The sequence below is a fragment of the Podarcis tiliguerta genome (assembly GCF_965153285.1).
Source record: "Podarcis tiliguerta genome assembly, chromosome: 2".
NCBI classification, from domain to species: Eukaryota; Metazoa; Chordata; class Lepidosauria; order Squamata; family Lacertidae; genus Podarcis; species Podarcis tiliguerta.
This window is the reverse complement of record NC_139535.1, coordinates 113,690,671-113,711,589: the sequence shown is the minus strand read 5'-3', so window position 1 is coordinate 113,711,589 and position 20,919 is coordinate 113,690,671. Positions and strand designations below refer to the sequence as shown.

The window sequence follows — 20,919 nt, the reverse complement described above, 5'->3', positions numbered from 1 at the left end:
CTGATGTTGGGAAAGGTGGAGGGCACAAGGAGAAGGGGATGACAGAGGACAGTGTTCTCGAAGCTACAAACATGAGTTTGATCAAACTGCGGGAGGCAGTGGAAGACAGGAGTGCCTGACGTGCTCTGGTCCATGGGGTCACGAAGAGGCGGACATGACTAAACAACAATAACAACATATATATATTTACATACACACACACACAGGGTGAGTCCTTTAAAAGAGGTTCCGTGGATACAGAGTACACATGTTCCACGGGGCCCCTTTTAAAAGACTCACCCTGTATGTATTTACAATACACAGGAACACACTTGGGTTGCTCTTCCACATCGGTTTCCCCTGCCCCTTACTGCAGAGTCCCATCCTGTAGGCTTCTAGGGCATTGGGTGGTTTCTGTAAATGTGGTCACATGACTTTATTTTTGGGAGCCGTTTTTTGGGTGGGGGAGGGGTTGAGTATTAAGCCTATTCTGTTGCTCTTCTCAACCATTCCGCATAGCTACAAGTCATTCCCAATTCATCTCCTCCCGCTATAATAATCGTTTCTTAATTTGACTTTTAGGGCCTGGAAGATCGCTGGGGGAATTCTCATTCTTATCATCTGCGCCATCAACATGTACTTTGTGGTGTCGTATGTAACTGGCCTGGGACAAACCCTCTATTATGTGATTGCTTCACTTCTCAGCATTGTCTACCTGGCCTTCGTGGCATATTTGGTAAGTTAATAGTGGGTTTGCATCGTTGTTGTTGTTGTTGTTGTTGTTGTTGTTGTTGTAAGTCTTCAAAAAGAAAAACAACAACAGCATCTTACTAGGAAGCATGACTTTCTTCCCCCACCTGGTCCAGAGATGGTTTTTTGAAATCTATGGCATTTGCCAGGCAATACTATTCCAGCACACTGGGAAACGGCCAGAGGGCAAACGGGCAAATTTAGCAGGGGATCAAATACTTTCCCCCCCTCACTGTAGGTGTCTTAATGCAGAGTTCTTCCCTCCGCCATCCCAGCACATAATAATTAATAATAATAATAATTAATAATTTTTTATTTATACCCCGCCCTCCCCAGCCAAGGCCGGGCTCAGAGCGGCTTACAAGCAATAATAAAAACAAGATGAATGATTACAACTTAAAAACAAAAGTAAAATACAACATTAAAATAATGGAACATTAAAATATTAAAATGTAGCCTCATCGCAGGAGGAGAAAGGAAAAGAAAAAAGAAAGAGAGGGGTGGAGGGAATCAAATTGGCTCCAAGCCAAAGGCCAGGCGGAACAACTCTGTCTTACAGGCCCTGCGGAAAGAAATCAGATCCTGCAGGGCCCTGGTCTCATGAGACAGAGCATTCCACCAGTCCGGAGCCAGAGTTGAAAAGGCCCTGGCTCTGGTTGAAGCTAATCTGACTTCCTTAGGGCCTGGGACCACTAGGGTGTTGTTATTTATGGACCTTGAGGCTCTCCGTGGGGCATACCAGGAGAGGCGGTCTCGTAGGTACGTAGTTTCTGTATCTGCACCATTTCCCACTTAAAAATAACCTTATCTAGGGAAAATGAGATGGATTGCCCAGTAAATTAGAAGTTTGTACCTCAGGCTACATGATAGCGTTCTCACTGACTTACTTCGAAAACAGCGGGTGTATTTTCAGAAACGGTTGTTCTTCCCAGAACAAAACAACCACCTTGTGTGTGTGTCCCCTTCCCAAATGTCTCTCTTTAAAAACCAGCTCCCATTATTGAATCCCAGGATGTGACTATGCAAATGAAGGGGGGGGGCTATGCAGATAGCACTAAACCCAGTTCCTTTTTTATTCAAATAAAGTTTTTTATTGATAAAAGAAAAAGAAAAAAAACCACAAATACCAAATTACACACAAGAATAACCATACACATAATTTTCTTAGCAAACAATAAAACATCTATTGATCTTAACACTAAAGACCCAACATATTTCAAATTCATATTACTTATTGCCAATACACACTTTTCTCATAATTAAACTTATTCTTAATAAATCTAATTTCTTATATCCACCTTGCAACTATTACTAAGTTCCTCAAATGCTGCAACAGAATTTAAACTACTATATTTATTTTTCAGATATTCTTTGTAAACCTCCCATTTTGAAACAAATTCCTGTTTTGATTTATTCCTTATTTTTTCTGATAAACCATCTTAATTCGGCATATTCTGTCAGCTAGCACTAAACCCAGATAGCAGATAGCACTAAACCCAGTTCTAAATGGCTCCCACAAGGTTTATAGAAAAGATTGACACTGTTTGCAGTTTAGCAAGGAGGAAAGAGATTCGTCTCCTGCCTCAGACACTGGGGTCACAGGTGACAAGGAGCTGGTTTAGCTCCCAACATGGTATTTCAGAATCTACACTTTAACTTTCTCCCTTATATCTGAATGGATCCTGAGGCATTAAAATCGTGTTGCAGGCTAGCCTGACCCTCCTTGATGGTAATCCTGGCATGCACCAAGTGTGTTTCTGTGCACAGGTTTTGCTGTATCCCTAGAAAATGCACAGTTCAAAGTGTTGGTGCTGACCTTTAAAGCTCTAAATGGCCTCGGCCCAGTATACCTGAAGGAGCGTCTCCACCTCCATCGTTCAGCCCGGACGCTGAGATCCAGCTCTGAGGGCCTTCTGGCGGTTCCCTCATTGCGAGAAGTGAAGTTGCAAGGAACCAGGCAGAGGGACTTCTTGGTGGTGGCGCCCACCCTGTGGAACGCCCTCCCATCAGATGTCAAGGAAATAAACAACTACAGTGGTACCTTGGGTTAAGTACTTAATTCATTCCGGAGTTCCGTTCTTAACCTGAAACTGTTCTTAACCTGAAGCACCACTTTAGCTAATGGGGCCTGCCACGCCACCGCTACACGATTTCTGTTCTCATCCTGAAGCAAAGTTCTTAACCCGAAGCACTATTTCTGGGTTAACGGAGTATGTAACCTGAAGCGTATGTAACTCACTGTATCTGACTTTTAGAAGACATCTGAAGGCAGCTCTGTTTAGGGAAGTTTTTAATGTTTGATGTTTTGTTATTCTGTTGGGAGCTGCCCAGATTGGCTGGGGAAACCCAGCCAGATGGGTGGGGTATTATTACTACTACTATTACCCTTGTAAATACAATTCCTCCTTTCACTTGCACCTTTTCCTACTCAGTTTCCCCGAGTCAACAGCCTAAAATACTTGGGCTCAGGGATGGTCTGCTTTTCTCTGTGTCCTTTTGCAAATGTTATGGGCTGACAGAGAGCAACCTGTCTTCACTCTTATTTTACATATTTAAAGCAAGGGTGGATGCATACCCATACCTTTTGAATGTCGTCCTACACAATCCCCTCTCACGTACCAGATGGCAGGGGGAATTTGGCCCCCTTTAAACAACATAAATCTGCCCTTTATGTCATTTTGAAGCTATGTTTTGAAATGCCTTCTCCAGAGTGAAACTCTGAATTTCTCCATAGCATATTGCCTGCACATTTTGCTTCATAACTTTCACTCTAAAGGGGCTAGAGACTTAAAACAAAAAAATATATATGAAAGCTTACAGTCGTTGCTTTCTGAGCCTAGTTCAGCCTCTTAGTGGCTCTGAACATAGGCACCACTTTAGCAAAAGCATTTCTTCTAGCTTATAAGAGAGCGCACAACCTCTTCTAAGGAGCTGCTGGCCCTGGCGCATATGTGCATCATGTTAAAAGGAATTGTTTGTTGTTGTTCTTCTGAAGTATTCTTCTGACTTGCAGTGATGCACATTTAATAACCCACAGTGCCACCCATGTCCCTTTCCGGGTATAGGGCGGTATATAAATTCAATAAATGAAATGACCCACTCTGGGGTATATCCAAGACTGGTCCTACTCAGAGCAGACCATTTCAAATTAATAGATATAATTCAGGTCCATTTATTTCAATGGTCCTACTCTCCCAGTGAAATTAATAGTCCTGAGACCTATGATCACATGGGAACAGAGCACTGTTTTCTTTGTAGTGGCTAAAATACTTTGTGGTGGGACTGTCTTTTTAAGTAAACCTACAATTGATTTGGGATTCTCCTTCTCCCCCTTCCTCCAGACTTGGCTGTGCCTAATAGCTCTCGGAGCCTCCTTCCTGGCCTGTGGTCGCACGGTAAGAGTCACGAGAACGTTGCTTATTGAAGAGCCGGCTTCGTCTCCAATTAATTAAATACTGGGTCTGTCTGTACGCAACAGGGAGCCATCAGGGCCAGTGTGTTTCTATGGTTTACTCTGTGAACATATCCAAATGTATGTGCGCTTTTGCACAAAGTTAAGATTGTGGTTAATGGTGTTAAAAAACAATAATTGTGCTTGTACATATTGAGAAACACTCGGGTTCTTTTCCTTGCTGTCCCCCTACAATCACACTCGATAGAACAAACAAACAAAAATTCTCATTGCTTCCATTGTAGCATTAGATTCTCAGTGTGAGAATGGAAACACTAAAATGCTTTCGACTTTAACCAAGGGACTAATACTACATTCTAACTGGGATTCATTCAATTAATGGCAATCGTGTCTTTAAAAAACCCGTGTTTTAAAGGCGTAAAATTAAATGACGTGATTGCACTTGAATAGAATAGACCCTAATGAGTCTTGCTAGTGTCGGCAGCTGGAATGCAAGGTAAAGGCTAACATTATTCAGTGCTAAGGAATGCATCTTTATTCTGGACCATGCTTCAGGATGCAAGTAAATTCCCATGGGCAGGAAGCAGGGGAGAATCTCCCTGCATGTTGGGAAATAGCATGAGAAGCATTATGCTGAATCTTTTTTCCTGTGAAGCTGGCTTTCTGCAGGCAGGCAGCGTCCCCACAGTTGAGCGTTCAAGCCCTCCATCTGGAACCCAAAATAGTGCAGTTTGATTAAAGTATTGTCCGTGAATTCTGCTAAATGTAGAAGCTGGCAAGCGAATCAGTCTCCTGTCCAGTTGATTAATGTTGGCTGACCGCTGCTTCTGATAACGATTAAAGGCAGGCGTAAGTTAGTGATGCTGAGGCTGTTTCTGAATCCTTTATCAAAGAGAGCCTTGCCAAGCTGAGAACTTATTTTGGAAGGAGTGCAAGCCACTTCTGAAAGTACAGTACTAGTGAAAGTACTAGTGCCTGCCAGATGGCCAGAGTATCATCTTTTGCAGGACTACTGTCCAAAAAAATGACACAAATGGTTGTGGCTGCACATTTTGACTGAGAAGCAATGAGCGCTTGGCCTGGTCATTTAATTGTTGGTCTTCACTAGAGGAACGGCTTGCTATCCGGCTCAAGAGACAGGCACATGTATCATGTGCTCTGGAATTTTATTTCTCTTAAACAACTGTCCCAAATTCCCCCCAAATGGCTTTCTTGGTACTCTTCAGTGTAAAAGCTAGATCACAGTTAAAGAGAGGAAATCCACAATTTTTGTATAGATTTCTCCCTTTCCTGTCTCCACTGGAGTTCTCCGTTAGAGAACTCTCAACTATTAGCTTTTTCTTAAACAAAAGAACAACTGCTAAAAATTAAAACTGGGCCCGTACCTTAAAAAGTGTTAATTAACTTGCTTAGTGTGCAATTCTGGTGGTCAGCAATGGGGAAATAATTTTGCATTCAATGTTTACAAGTTTTTACTGTTTGTTTTGTGACTAATTGTTATTAATACAGTGAAGTGATGTCCATATTTCCTGTAACTCTTTGTGTCAGGAATGTTAGGGTTAAAATGAAGGTTTTGGCATCCGTTGGAGGAAAATACTTAAGTGTGAATACTTGAATCCTCTTTATAGCCAGGAGTCTCCTACTACACATACTATCACAAACATATTTTAAAAAACAAAACATAGTTAAGCTGGTGTAATTATTCCAGTTACTCCTTCCGTCATCTTAAATGGTTTTTCTGTATTTCTTTTTGTTGCTTCATTTCCTTTTAACAGTCTTCAGGGTAGGATTGCAAAATACTCCCCTTTTGGCATTACAACATTGAGATAGATACTAAGAAAGGACTAATTATAGTATTAATAGCATTAATAATTGCATCACTGAGCTATGCGTAGGGTCCTGGGTATAATGATGAATGGTTTTTACCTCATGGAATATGTTTCATATATTCCTCCTGGAATATCGTTCAGAGATGCATGTGTCTGCCATCTGTTAAATAGAATTCAGAGGGACTTGCTAAGGTTGCAGCGTGGTCTGAAAAGGCCCAATACAGAACATAGTAGCACATTGTGAAACGAGCCCCACAGAAATTCAGAGACAATTCCACTACCTCCATATTCTATTTCATTTGGGAAATGGTAAACATTTAGATTCCCAAATATACTTCTGTTCTTAAAAGACGAACCTGAGGAAGTCCTTGAAATTTGCCTCAAGCAAGACTTGCTTGCAAATATTGTCACTGGTCTCAAATGTTACCCTTATCTTGTGAAACTGATAAGTATACTGATTTCTCTGGACTAGAATTTGGGCTAAGTTAGCTTTGTTGCATCAACTTCATCAGCCGTGTTTCAGCTCCAAAAACAAAATTGGATGGATTCCAATTTTAATACTTTTCTTGCACGTATTGTGAGGCTAACCACCAACTTGGCTTGAACCCATAATCACTAGAAGGTAGGAATCAGAACTGAAACACCTAGCAAAAGGGTTATAACTTGACCAATGTCCCCACCCCACAAAGACATTTGACATTCTCACACAATCCTTCATGTGTGTTTCTCTTTTAAAAACACTAACGATACATCTTGACTTGAAATGCCCTAATTTTTCCAATCGTCACCGGAAGCCAGACTGTCTGAGTGTCTTCAGGATTCATCCTCCAATTTTTCTGTACCATTTTTAACGTGACCATTATCGTTTTGCTCCCTGGGTATTGATAAGACTTAACGGGTTGAATAATAACTTTATATCACCGTTAACCTATGCCCTGTTTTTGACAAATGTCAAAGGTTGCATTCCAGGGCATAGTTAAACATGCTCAAATCTTTTTAAAACTGGTCAGCCTAATGGATGCTTTGTTCTGTGCTTGAGCATTAATCCAAGGCTATAATAGCCTACTGGCCCACATACGATGGGGATATGGACGGATGGACTTTCTATTGCTGCTTCAAGGTGCACCTAAATTTCAAATGTAGAGAAAAATACAATTAAACTATTTTCAGTTAGTGTGGGAGCATCCAGTTCTGCTCAAGAACTAGACAATACATTTTTGTCTCATGTGCACTTGTGGGGAAAAATTAATGGCAGCTGTGAGGATCTTTTGCTTAAGAGAAGGTGACATTGCATTTGTTTTGAGACTTTCAAGTTGGCTAGAATCTTTCCTTCTGCCTACAACTGTATGTAGTGCCATAAAGGTGACAAAAATACATTGCATCATAGGCATGGCATGATGCCAAGAGGGTACCTAGCTTTTCCCCACTCAACACTAACATAGCCTGATAGACTCCAATACTTTTGGACTACAACTCCCAGAATCCTCTACCAGCATGGGATGGGGAAAGGCTGCACTCAAGGCCGGTTGGTGTTTGGTATGTGTAGTTTTCCTTAAGAAAAGACGTCCTTGCCTGCAGTAGAGAAGGACCTCTGAAATACAGGGGTCATACACTTGTGAGGTGTGGTTCCTACTGGGCCGTGCTGCTGTTGTATCTTCATTCACTACAGAGGGGCTCTGATCATTCCTTTTTGCTGCAACAAAGCTGCTAAATTTTGAATTGCTATTTTATCTGACCATCTCAAGTCTCCTGGTTTTATTTGTACTAGCTTAACTTATCTGACTGCTTGTTTTTGCTGTATTTCAATAAACTTGGTGAACATTTCCCCAGCTCAGAAGCAGGCATCATTTTAACAGTTCTGTTTTGCAAACTCAGAGAGTGCGTCTGGCATTTTCTATGTGGACTTTGCAGAATTACTTGAAATGCTTTGTACAGTCCATGGGCAAATTGCTTTCCAGGTTTTTCAGTAGCAGAATAGTTTACGCTATTGGGGAGTTGCATGGTTAATAAATGGCCAGCGGCCTTCAGCAGCTGTAATTTTTTCTTCGGTGCACTTTAACATTGTAAATTCTCAGAAGAAAGATAGACAGGCCTGCCTCTTGGGATGTCAGTTTCTGCCTGACACCGTTTTGAACATGGTACAAGATTCTGAAAATCGTAGCTATGTAGCAGTCGTAAAGCATCTGTGCTACACAGTTTGGGTTGTAAAATCTATGAAACAAATGTCTATTTTTTCTAGTATAAATCAGTCTGTATAAATGATAATTTAAATTAAAAGAATGGAACATTTTCCAACTTGGGTGTCTTTCTTTTCTGCTTAAATTAACCTCACGAAGTTTGTCTTATTTGGGTATTATTTGACATATCAAGCACACAATGATTATTATTATTTGTAAAATGCGCCCAGATGTGGAATGTGGGCAGTGGACTCTCTTCCTGCCCCTGTCCCCCAATTCATTTGAGCATTGAAGTATTCTGCACCCACATCTGCAAAGCACACCCTGCTGTTGAATGGAATACCCTGCTGTCTTGCATCGAGATCCATGCAGACATCAAAACCTTTGTGATGCTTTGCATTGCCATTGTAGGCTGCAATCGGTGATTCTGGCACAAGGCGATGTTCAGTTTGCCGCTTTGGGGAGGTAAAGATTCAAACTGGCAAGCCATTGAGGAGCTGACGGTAGGAACAATCCTCTTGGCTGCCTGCAAGAAATAATGGCAGTGGCCAGGAATGATGGCTATAACTAAACCTGAATAGCATAACTATTTCCTAACCAGATCAGGTTTTAAGTTCCATGTAGCTTTCCTGGTTGGGACGCGGGTGGCGCTGTGGGTTAAACCCCAGAGCCTAGGACTTGCCGAGAAGAAGGTCGGCGGTTCGAATCCCCGCAACGGGGTGAGCTCCCGTCGCTCGGTCCCTGCTGCTGCCAACCTAGCAGTTTGAAAGCACGTCAAAGTGCAAGTAGATAAATAGGTACCACTCCGGCGGGAAGGTAAACGGCGTTTCTGTGCGCTGCTCTGGTTTACCAGAAGTGGCTTAGTCCTGCTTGCCACATGACCCGGAAGCTGTACGCCGGCTCCCTCGGCCAATAAAGCGAGATGAGCGCCGCAACCCCAGAGTCGGTCACGACTGGACCTTATGGTCAGGGGTCCCTTTACTAGCTTTCCTGGCTAATAGCTGTTGTCGGCAAATCTGGGAAGGATAGGTCAAATACATTTTTGAAAACCAGCTGATCTGTTATGGGAAAGTTATGGGAATGGGGTCTGTTCTCAAAGGGTTCCGTGACCCCCCCCCCAAAAAAACGCCAAGAACTGCTCTGCAGAGACACTGCTGTAGTTCATAAAACATGCGTCATTTTCCCAGGTTTCATAGTTATATGAATCGAAAGCAGCTTATTAACAAAGGAGAGGGGGCATTCTGGGTCAGATTAAGGCCTGGTCGAGTCCTCTGCTCACAATTTCTATATTTTAGATCATTTATTTCTGTTGGTGTTTCCTGCATCATCTGTGTATGTCACAATCCACAGTGCAAATTAACTATTAAAAATATATCTAGTAGCAGTTTCCTTTTAACACAACAAATCAAATGTCAACTGATCCGTGGTCAGTGGAGCAGCCTTCAAATGAGTACTGCTGAGTTGGCAAAATCCCTTCTAGCGCTCTGTGGGCCAACATTACCTGCAGATTAAAGCTTCTGGATAAAACAGATTCAACTCTGACATGCGATAGAAATGTTTATCTTTTCCCCTTTTATTACAAGCTCTCCTTACCAGCTTTAAGGGAAGTGGAAGGTGTAAGTAATTTTACTTCGCTAAGAAACTTGCAGTTTAAATGTCCTACAAGCAATAAATTTTTATGTTAACTCTTGAGACGCTATACGGTAAGTTTCAGTCTGTTGGAAACTGTTGGTCATCCTATCTTTTTGATTCATACCTCTATATAAACGGTTTAAACTATTCTCAAAGTCTTAATGGGATTAGCAGAATTTGCAGAGATTTTTACAGCGTGTATTAGCGTGAAATGGCTTTTAAAAGTCAGTGGACTTCAAAATCAAATTAGTGACACTTTATCAATCTTGTGTAGTTTTGGCAAGTTAGGTACAAAACATCATGAGTAAAAACCAGAACAATTGCCTGGATTGTTTTTTGTGCCACTTACAAAACAGGCACCCCCAAACTCGGCCTGCCAGCTGTTTTGGGACTACAACTCCCATCATCCCTAGCTAACAGGACCAGTGGTCAGGGATGATGGGAATTGTACTCCCAAAAAACATCTAGAGGGCCGAGTTTGGGGATGCCTGTTACAGAAGATACCAGTTGCCCTTCATGATTATTAAATTTGTATCCTTAGATCTCAGGGTGGTTCACAACATAAAAATACAATACATGTATTTAAGACATGTAAATAATGCACATGCGTCTTTTTCAGTATCATTAAAGTCAGGAAGCCAAAATGAACCCAAAGGCAATCTTTAGACAATCACATCTCTGCTTACTAAGCTGAGATATGGCCAAGCCTTTTGCCTGTTCACAAAGCCCCTTTGTGTGATCCATGAAATTTCTAATCAGCTAGAGTTTCCCGTTTCATCCAGCCTGAGAAACTGTGATTACTAGCTCTGGAGCAAGCCAGCATTTTCAGCCACTATTTGAAGTTGCTTTAATTCCCTGACTCCTTATGAAGCTGGCAACGATACTTTCCCAATTTGATTAAAATGGGAAATAATAGTATATTGGACTTGCTGTCTAATAGTGGCTTGCCAGAAGAGGCTGCATGTTCATATGAATGCAAGAGATTCATTCATAACTGACCTTACTAAGCCGAGATGGGATCAGCTGAACCAGGAAATTCACACATCTCAAGATACAACATAGAGCCACCAAGATCCAAACGTATTTTCTAGAAGATATGCTAACAAGGTTTCAGTCGTTATTGTTGTGGCTCCAGCAGCAAATCACAATGTCAACTTTCACTGAAACTGCACAACTTCCAGTTAGCAGGAACCGCCTGATGCCACGTGGAATTCCTAGCGATACTGCTTCCATCTAGGCAGTTATATGTACCACGTATGAACATAGTCGCCTTAGAAGTGCACAACTATTCTGCCACATGTAGGCTCCTTTTGACTCCCTACACTACAGCATCTACCTTCAGAAACATATGGGTTGTATCCAGTGCTGCCATTCTATTTTTTTTTGAAAATAATATTTATTACTTTTCCAACAATTTAAACACTACAAAACAAAACAAAACAAAAAAGAACAATGAAATACAATACAAAAACACTACATATCACTAACACATTAAACTAACAAAACCAAACAAGAACAGTTTAAAACACCTCAAACAATTTCAATATCTTATCTTTCATTCACTTATTTCACCGACCTCCTCACACCTCCCTTTTTGTATTCCACTTCTATCAATTGTTTCAGCAATTCCTTTCCATCTTCCTCTGTTTTCTATCCTATAATTATCCTAACACATTCTAACCTTATTTTTCCCTTTAATATTCTATTAATCTATTTGTACTTAAATTCTTATAACATTTCTACTAAAGCCATATAACTTCATTCCAACATTCTTTTAACATTCATTAATTTTACAGTATTTCTGTAAATAGTCTTTAAACTTTTTCCAGTCTTCTTCCACCGACTCTTCTCCCTGGTCTCGGATTCTGCCAGTCATTTCCGCCAGTTCCATATAGTCCATCAACTTCATCTGCCATTCTTCCCGGGTGGGTAGATCTTGTGTCTTCCAATACTTCGCCCAGTGCTGCCATTCTACTCATGCAATGGAACTTACCCCATGCACGCCCAAAATACAGCTCTATATTTTTCCAGCACACAGGTGATGCCATGTAAGAAATTAGTAAGATTGTGGTAGGGAGGGTTGTTTAGCTTTTTGTGGCACTATTGGATCTATAACTGGCTGAAATATTACATCTCGAGACCCCAGTTCAGTTCCATGATTCTAAAGACCCCATGAAACATGTTCTGTCCTGATCTAGCCAGCCTGCCCCCCAAAGAACTTCCTATTTCTTCACTGGAGAGAGCAGAGACACGTGCCCCAGAGGAAATGCATCCCAGAGATCTTCCATTGAAATATGTGAGGAAACACAACTCATCCCATACCGCTCGCTGAGTTGGTGTAATCATCACCCAGGGAAAGGAAAAGCAAAGAGGACCAAAGTATAAGCACCAACTGTTCACTCCTCCAAATTGTTGTCGTCCTTAAACACATCCTCTCTGAATAAACTGAGAAGAAAGGGTCTCTGAGTGTAACATAGGGAAGGGAAAAGGGGGACTACCATTCTGATGCTGACATGGGGGCACAGAAGGGTCAGTGACATTAAAACAACAAAGGGTTTGGCGTTACCTTAAAGAATTGTAGTGCAGTATGAGCTTTCATGGGACGCGGGTGGCGCTGTGGGTTAAAGCCTCAGCGCCTAGGGCTTGCCGATCGAAAGGTCGGCGGTTCGAATCCCCGCGGCGGGGTGCGCTCCCATTGTTGGGTCCCAGCGCCTGCCAACCTAGCAGTTCGAAAGCACTCTCGGGTGCAAGTAGATAAATAGGGACCGTTTACTAGCGGGAAGGTAAACAGCGTTTCCGTGTGCTGCTCTGGCTCGCCAGATGCAGCTTGTCACGCTGGCCACGTGACCCGGAAGTGTCTTCGGACAGCGCTGGCCCCCGGCCTCTTGAGTGAGATGGGCGCACAACCCTAGAGTCTGTCAAGACTAGCCCGTACGGGCAGGGGTACCTTTACCTTTTTTATGAGCTTTCATGAGCCAATCCCTACTCTGTGAGATTAGCAAAGAGGATAAGTATACTCTAAGGACAAAGAGAAGGGGCTGAGGAGTTCTTTTAATACAAAGTGATGCCAGAAGGCCAAGCGATGGAAGAGATAGCAGTAGGATTGTCACACGCAGATCCCTCACCTGCACAACATACCGTATTTTTTGCTCTATAAGACTCACTTTTTCCCTCCTAAAAAGTAAGGGGAAATGTTTGCTCGTCTTATGGAGCGAATGCAGGCTGCGCAGCTATCACAGAAGCCAGAACAGGAAGAGGGATTGCTGCTTTCACTGCGCAGCGATCCCTCTTGCTGTTCTGGCTTCTGAGATTCAGAATATTTTTTTTCTTGTTTTCCTCCTCCAAATACTAGGTGCGTCTTGTGGTCTGGTGCGTCTTATAGAGCGAAAAATATGGTACATTCAGATGCTCAAAGATCCGGTTAGTATGGGTATAATGATGCCCAGCTAACAGTCCCTGGTACAGTGGTACCTTGGGTTAAGTACTTAATTCGGTCCAGAGGTCCGTTCTTAACCTGAAACTGTTCTTAACCTGAAACACCACTTTAGCTAATGGGGCCTCCCGCTTGTGCCGCCGCCATGCACTTTCTGTTCTCATCCTGAAGCAAAATTCTTAACCTGGGATACTATTTCAGGGTTGGCGGAGTCTGTAACCTGAAGCGTCTGCAACCCGAGGTACTAATGTAATGGGATATGCATCAGTGGTATGAAGAAACACAATGGCTGGCTTCGAACATTGCTTTCTCCAATCACTACATGCCTCTTCTCAAGTGGTGGTACTTTAATGACGTCTTCAGCGTTGAGACTCGTGAGACGGAGAGCTCTTGAGAAATCCAACCAGATCTTTTATCAGTAACAACATCCTATTACTCTAAATTTGAGCCACTCCATGTAACATGATTTCATCCATATAAACTGCACCATATCCCATAAAGCAACTGAAAACCACACCTACTTGCAGCTACTATCCAGAGTGCATCCCCCACGCAACTGTATACAGCTAAGATTATGGTGGGACGCGGGTAGAGCTGTGGTCTAAACCACAGAGCCTAGGGGTTGCCGATCGGAAGGTCGGCGGTTCAAATCGCCGTGACGGGGTGAGCCCCCGTTGCTCGGTCCCAGCTCCTGCCAACCTAGCAGTTTGAAGTGCAAGTAGATAAATAGGTACCACACTGGCGGGAAGGTAAACGGTGTTTCCGTGTGCTGCTCTGGTTTGCCAGAAGTGTCTTAGTCATGCTCGTCACATGACCCAGAAGCTGTCTGCGGACAAACGGCGGCTCCCTCAGCCACTAAAGCGAGATGAGCGCCGCAACCCCAGAGTCATCCGAAACTGGACTTAACGGTCAGGGGTCCCTTTACCTTTACCTAAGATTACGGTATAGTCACATCTGCTCCCAATCTTTTGGGCAAGGACAAACAATTACCCCAAACAGTTGCATCAGGCATCCTTTTAAAAACTACAATATTTGTTTAACAAAGTGAGGAAACCACTCTGTAAAGTTGGGTAGTTTCCCAATGAGTCACTTGCTACAGAACACAGCAATAGAAATTCTCTTGTTACCTTCAGCTCTCAGCTATAATCTCTCCAGTATCTCATCAACGCAGATAATTATCCTCCCTACTCATTGGCCTTGGGCTGAAGACTTGCCCCTGCTTAGAAACAACCCCACAACTTATGGAAGCCGCTTACTAGCAATCATAAGCCATGAAACAGAGATACAAACCCTGCAACGAACCCAACAGCCTCCATATGTACTGGAGCAAGTCTGTTTTGCAATCAAACAACATCAGCTCTGTTATCAAGGGTCCATTCATCGACATATCTTCTAAGGTGAACTAACGGCATCACCTGCCATAAATATAGGCCAAACAAGTCAGTTTCTGCTCAAGAGAATAAATGGATGCTAATCAGACTCTGAAACCAATATGGAGGGGTGGGGGTGTCAGTCTTATCCCTCAGAGCATTCTGTAGCAGATCGGAAAGGTCGTCATACTCCGGATATACTCCATTCTGGGCGGCTCCCAACAGAATATTAAAACCAGGATAAAACATCAAACATCAAAAACTTCCCTAAACAGGGTTGCCTTCAGATATCTTCTGAAAGTCAGATAGTTGTTTATTTCTTTGACATCTGATGGGAAGGCTTTCCACAGGGCGGGCGCCACTACCGAGAAGGCCCTCTGCCTAAATAAATTGTAATAGAGATTGGAACTCTTTAAGTGTGCATTTACACGTTAAATCTTGCCATCCCTGATCTTCACCTGGGGTCACTGATCCAGAGTGCTGTGATCGGGTCTTTTGTTCATTTGACTGGTTCTTGAATTAACTTCATGCACTATTCCTTTGCGATCTGCACAGTTGTGTGACATACCCAACTGCTGCCTCTTGCTTGGCTCGACTTTTTGGCTTCACTTAGTAAACCACTTCCCCACTCCCTTCTGTATTCTGTATTCAGGGAATATATATATACCTACCCACTCAGGCGCTCGCACATCGGGTGAGCTGTGACCTACTTGCAACACAATAGATCTGTTAGCTTTTAACAAGCCTTGACAGTGCTAATGGTGGTGGTGGGTCTCTCAATCATGGCTACACTTCTGGAATTTTGGTTTAATTTATTTAAGGAAGGGCTCCTGGGAATGGGTTCGCTGGCCTCCTGAAATAATGAAGTGTGGGGAAAGGAGCTGCCATGGGGTAGGGAGACTGGGTGCATCCAGATGTTTTGACTGCTAAATCCCTTCGGCTCCAACTAGCAGGTTCCCCACCCACAAGCCAGCAACTTTCCTAACAAATGCCCTAACAGACACCTGTGTGAGTGTCTGGAGGCGGTTGGAGGATGGATGGCGGCAAACAGATTGAGATTGAATCCTGACAAGACAGAAGTACTGTTTCTGGGGGACAGGAGGCGGGCAGGTGTGGAGGATTCCCTGGTCCTGAATGGGGTAACTGTGCCCCTGAAGGACCAGGTGCGCAGCCTGGGAGTCATTTTGGACTCACAGCTGTCCATGGAGGCACAGGTTAAATCCGTGTCCAGGGCAGCTGTGTACCAGCTCCATCTGGTACGTAGGCTGAGACCCTATCTGCCCGCGGACTGTCTCGCCAGAGTGGTGCATGCTCTGGTTATCTCCCGCTTGGACTACTGCAATGCGCTCTACATGGGGCTACCTTTGAAGGTGACTCGGAAACTACAACTAATCCAGAATGCAGCAGCCAGACTGGTGACTGGGAGTGGCCGCCGAGACCATATAACACCGGTCTTGAAAGACCTACATTGGCTCCCAGTACGTTTCCGAGCACAATTCAAAGTGTTGGTGCTGACCTTTAAAGCCCTAAACGGCTTCGGTCCAGTATACCTGAAGGAGCGTCTCCACCCCCATTGTTCTACCCGGACACTGAGGTCCAGCTCCGAGGGCCTTCTGGCGGTTCCCTCACTGCGAGAGGCCAAGTTACAGGGAACCAGGCAGAGGGCCTTCTCGGTAGTGGCGCCCTCCCTGTGGAACGCCCTCCCACCAGATGTCAAAGAGAACAACAACTACCAGACTTTTAGAAGACATCTGAAGGCAGCCCTGTTTAGGGAAGCTTTTAATGTTTGATGTATCACAGTATTTTAATATTCTTTTGGAAGCCGCCCAGAGTGGCTGGGAAAACCCAGCCAGATGGGCGGGGTATAAATAATAAATTACAGTGGTGCCCCGCAAGATGAATGCCTCGCAAGACGGAAAACCCGCTAGACGAAAGGGTTTTCCGTTTTGGAGGTGCTTCGCAGGACGAATTTGCTATGGGCTTGCTTCGCAAGACGAAAATGCCTTGCGATTCCTGGGGTTTTTTTCCCCTCCCCCCCTTTTTCCCAAGCCCCTAAGCCGCTTAACAGCTGTTCGCTAAGCCGCTTAACAGCTGATCGCTAAGCCGCTTATCAGCTGATCTAAGCCGCTTATCAGCTGATCTAAGCTGCTAATAGCCTTTTAGCAGCTAATCCGCTAATCCCTTAAGCCTTTAATAGCCGCTAATAGCCTTTTAGCAGCTAATCCGCTAATCCCTTAAGCCTTTAATAGCCGCTAATAGCGCTAATCTGCTAATGGGCTTGCTTCGCAAGACGAAAAAACCGCAAGACGAAGAGACTCGCGGAACGGATTCTTTTTGTCTTGCGAGGCACTACTTTATTATTATTATTGTTGTTGTTGTTGTTGTTTTATTGTTATTGTTATTATTATAAGAAATGGCTGAAGCTCTTTAGAGTGTGGACTCCCACTTGGAAAACCTTCGGAGATCTGATCATACCTGATTTCAGCTATGTTTTCATTTCTCCTAGACAGTATTCCTAACTGCCACCTCCTTTTCTTCCTTCTCTAGTATCACCTGGGACTCACTGGCCATCCAGAACTCTTCCTCCTCAACAACATTGACGCCGACCAAGCCTCAATTAGATGAATCCCCTCCGAACTAGTAAGGGTGTGACTTTAAAGACAAAGAACATAGAGCCCTCCTATGCTGCCCTAAGCCAAGTTTGATTGGTTCTGATATGTTACTGCAAACATCCAATAATTTGCAACTTCGAGAGAAAAGCACAAGGGGAAAGGAATTACTGTATGCTATTAAGGATCGTCTGGTACACTGGAAAATAGACTTCTTTAGAAGCTGTGCCTAAGGTCACCTAGAAAAGTTACAAAAGGACTGACAGAGAGCTTGGGTTAAATCATTGTGAAGCTGAGATTGTATGTAATAGTGATGGACAGGCACATATCTTGAAATTTGGGCCGCCACCGAACATCTTCAAAATACTGGGGGTGTGGGTACTAAAATTTGAAAAGCAATTAGCGGGAGGTGGGTGCTGAACTCTTCATTCAACCGCTGGCCTCCCCCTCTACCCAGCTACCTCTCCCCGTACCCCCAGCGTTTTACTCCTAGTTGGATTTCATTTCTGGCCTCAAATTGGGAGAAATGGCAAACTTGTTTATTTGGAGGCAGGGTCTAGCAATAGCAGACGGAGAGTTCCATACCCCTCTCTTGTCTGTCATTTTCACTTTTGAAAGCCCTTTACTTGCTTTACAGGTATTTGACACTGGCCCATACTTGACATACATAACTACAGTAAAGGTACTGGTGATTTGATTTCCGCTTCATGCAAATCACTCTTTCCTGTCTAAGGGAGAAATGATCACACACCACACCCCTCAATTTCTGGAAAACTGACAAGCGTCTTTTCTGAAAGTTGAGATATATCCTTCTTGGCATTTCATCCTCAATACTATCCAAATGAAATCCAGCAGGTTCACTATTCCAGATGGAGAATTTGGGTTTTTGTTCGACACAGAGTGCATCCCATGGTATCCCCATGGTCCTTCTTGCTATCAGATTAGGAAACTAACATAAATGAATTTTCCTCGTGGCTGAGGAAACTTGTTCTATGCGCAGAGCTGTGATTGCAAGGCTAAGTCCATGAGATTCAAGTATAACAGCTTTCTTTTCTTTTTTCGAGAAGCAAAAGAACTCTAGCCTGAAACTCCTGCTTCTTCTGCTGACCCTATTAATATTTTTATATATTTTTTACAGCACCATCATCGTACAGGGTGCCATACGGCGTAACAAGAGCCCCTTCCTTTCCTTTTGACTACTGCTCAATTTGGTACAGAGTTGTTAAAATGACATGGCTGGCAAAATCTCACATCAGCTGACTCCTTTAACTCACACTGCACATACTTTGTGCTTAATATGTCACGTCTGATTTATTAGGTAAAACTTGAAATAACAGTTTCATAAAGAGTTGCAGCTTGTGTCATTTACTCTGCTGCTGGTAAATGTGTGTTCTCAATTTACAGCAAAGTAAGGGTCCTTTTTTCCTGTATTAGTGTGACATTTTACCCAGTTAATTTAACAACACATTCAATCGCAGCTTACATTGTAATCCAAAGCCAATATAGAAGTGATGCAAATTTAGTTTAGGCCTTGCGGTGCTCTGTCAAGGTTTCAGCCAATCCTCGATATTTGAGTAGAGTTGTTCATTGTATGAACAGAAGATGGTACCTACCTGTTGCTTAAGTTTTATCCCTGAAACTTTCCCCAAGTTTCTAGCCCTCGTGCTCACAGAAACAGACACATATGGCCATGTACATGCAGTATCTGCAGAAAATGCCAGTATTTAATCAAGTTTGCAGCTGTTCTAGTTTGCAAAGTTGGCCACATGTATTAAGAGTTGTCTGAATGATCTCTGTGATGCGAGACAACTTGGTACTGCCATTGCACTTGAAACAGCACAGACACCAACATACTAATAGCTCTTTTGCTCTACAAATTGCATTTCTTCATTGCATAAGGAGAGTCACCCATTCTGTAACTTATTGCGGACAGCCTGAGGCTTGAGTTCTGTGCACAATCAACTTGCTAGTAAGCCGCATTCAACTCAAGCGGGGCTTGATTCTGAGTAAGCATGCATAGAATCAGGTGTTGCTTTGCTTCCTACCTTAAATTGGATGATTTGTGTGCATCAAAAAACATGCCACATTCGCACGCACAAACTTGGGCACAAGTGTGTCCCACTCAACTTGGCCAAAATACTGGTAGATATGTTTGAACCAAACATGGTGAGAAGGCTTCCAGGGCAGCCCCTCTTTTCTAAAAAAGGTCACATGTATCTTCCACTCAGGATGCACTAAAGATCTGCAGCTGTGTTACAAGACAAGGCCAGTTTCTGCTGAATGGTATATATGCAATCTGTGCTCTGTTACAAAACCCATTCAGGTTTCAAGACAAGCCCTGCTGGATCAGGTCAAAGGCCCATCTAGTTCAGCATCCTATTCTCAGCCAGATGCCTATGGGAAGCCACAAGTAGGACTTGAGTACAACAGTATTTTCACTACTTGTGCTTCCTAAGCAAGAGGAATTCAGAAGTATACTTGGTATTCTTGTTTTATATTTGGCACTAATTTATATTAAATGTACTGATCTTTATTTGTTTCAACAGAGGTCCAGGTTTTCAAATAAATATGTCAACTATACACTACCTTTCTGGTTTCTAATCTTGTTATCTGATTTCATCAGCCTTTCTTTGTCTTCTGACTTAGAACGCAAAGACACACTGCTGCAGGAATCATTACAGCGGGGGGAAGTAGAAGTAAAATAATTCTGTTGAGGCTGCTTAAGGAATGTTGCTACTTTGGAAGGGAAAAAAATGAGCAAGGCCTAATTTATACAAAATGCTATCATAGGCAATATGGAAAAACCACTGAGCCCAAATAGGTGACCATTTTATCACACTTCCTGCTACACATTTTGCCACACCTTATCAGCTGATGAGCAGTAGAATCCCTTTTATCACTTGGCAAGATGATTCAGATGATCAAACCTCTCCGAGTGAAAGAACTCATTCCAGGGTAATTGGGGTGGTCTGAATGAGCCCAGCTTGCATTTAACTGCACTGAGGTTGTTTGGGTTTGCCATTACAAGTGCATTTGACAAGAAGCTATGGATGATCCCAGCTACCTGAAATGTGTATGTGTGTGATAACGTTTGCCAACAAATATTTGCCTCATTTATGCTTCACGTGTTCATGTGTACAGTGGTGCCTCGCAAGACGAAATTAATTTGTTCCGCGAGTCTCTTCGTCTAGCGGTTTTTTCGTCTTGCGAAGCAACCCTATTAGCGGATTAGCGCCATTAGCGGTTTTTTATTTAGCGGCTATTAAAGGTTTAAGGGATTAGCGGATTAGCTGCTAAAAGGCTATTAGCGGTTTAGCGGCTTAGAAAAAGGGGGTGGGGAGCGAAAAAAAATCTCAAGACTCACAAGACATTTTCGTCTTGCAAAGCAAGCCCATAGGGAAATTCGTCCTGCGAAGCGCATTGAAAAACGGAAAACCCTTTCGTCTAGCGGGTTTTCCATCTTGCGAGGCATTCGTCTTGCGGGGTACCACTGTATATCCTAAAAATGTGTGGCAGGCTTTATTCTGGTGTTGTTGTTTTTGTGGGTGCACTGACATGGATGTTGGAAGGCCTCTCAACTCAATGGCAAAGCCGCATGCATGGTGTACGTGAAATTGCAAACTCAGTTCCAGACATTATCAGAAAGAACTCGGGTAGGAGGGAGTCCACTGGCCGATGCCTTAGAGAGCAGCTGCCAGAGTAGAGGCTGGGAAGGCAAACCAGCGGTC

The 20,919-nt window shown here is 43.2% G+C and overlaps 1 protein-coding gene across 5 annotated transcripts in view; it reads left to right on the top strand.

Moving 5' to 3' along the window:
- The window catches only part of SLC11A2 (solute carrier family 11 member 2), a 70,964-nt gene extending 51,193 nt beyond the window's left edge, over nt 1-19,771 (top strand). For all 5 annotated transcript variants that reach the window (XM_083427578.1, XM_083427579.1, XM_083427581.1 and 2 more), the window contains 3 exons: nt 562-715; nt 4,071-4,124; nt 17,130-19,771. In XM_083427578.1, the coding sequence (XP_083283704.1) occupies nt 562-715; nt 4,071-4,124; nt 17,130-17,207 (286 nt within the window). In that variant the 3' untranslated portion in view covers nt 17,208-19,771. The remainder of the gene's footprint in view (nt 1-561; nt 716-4,070; nt 4,125-17,129) is intronic.
- The last annotated feature ends 1,148 nt before the right edge of the window (nt 19,772-20,919 follow it).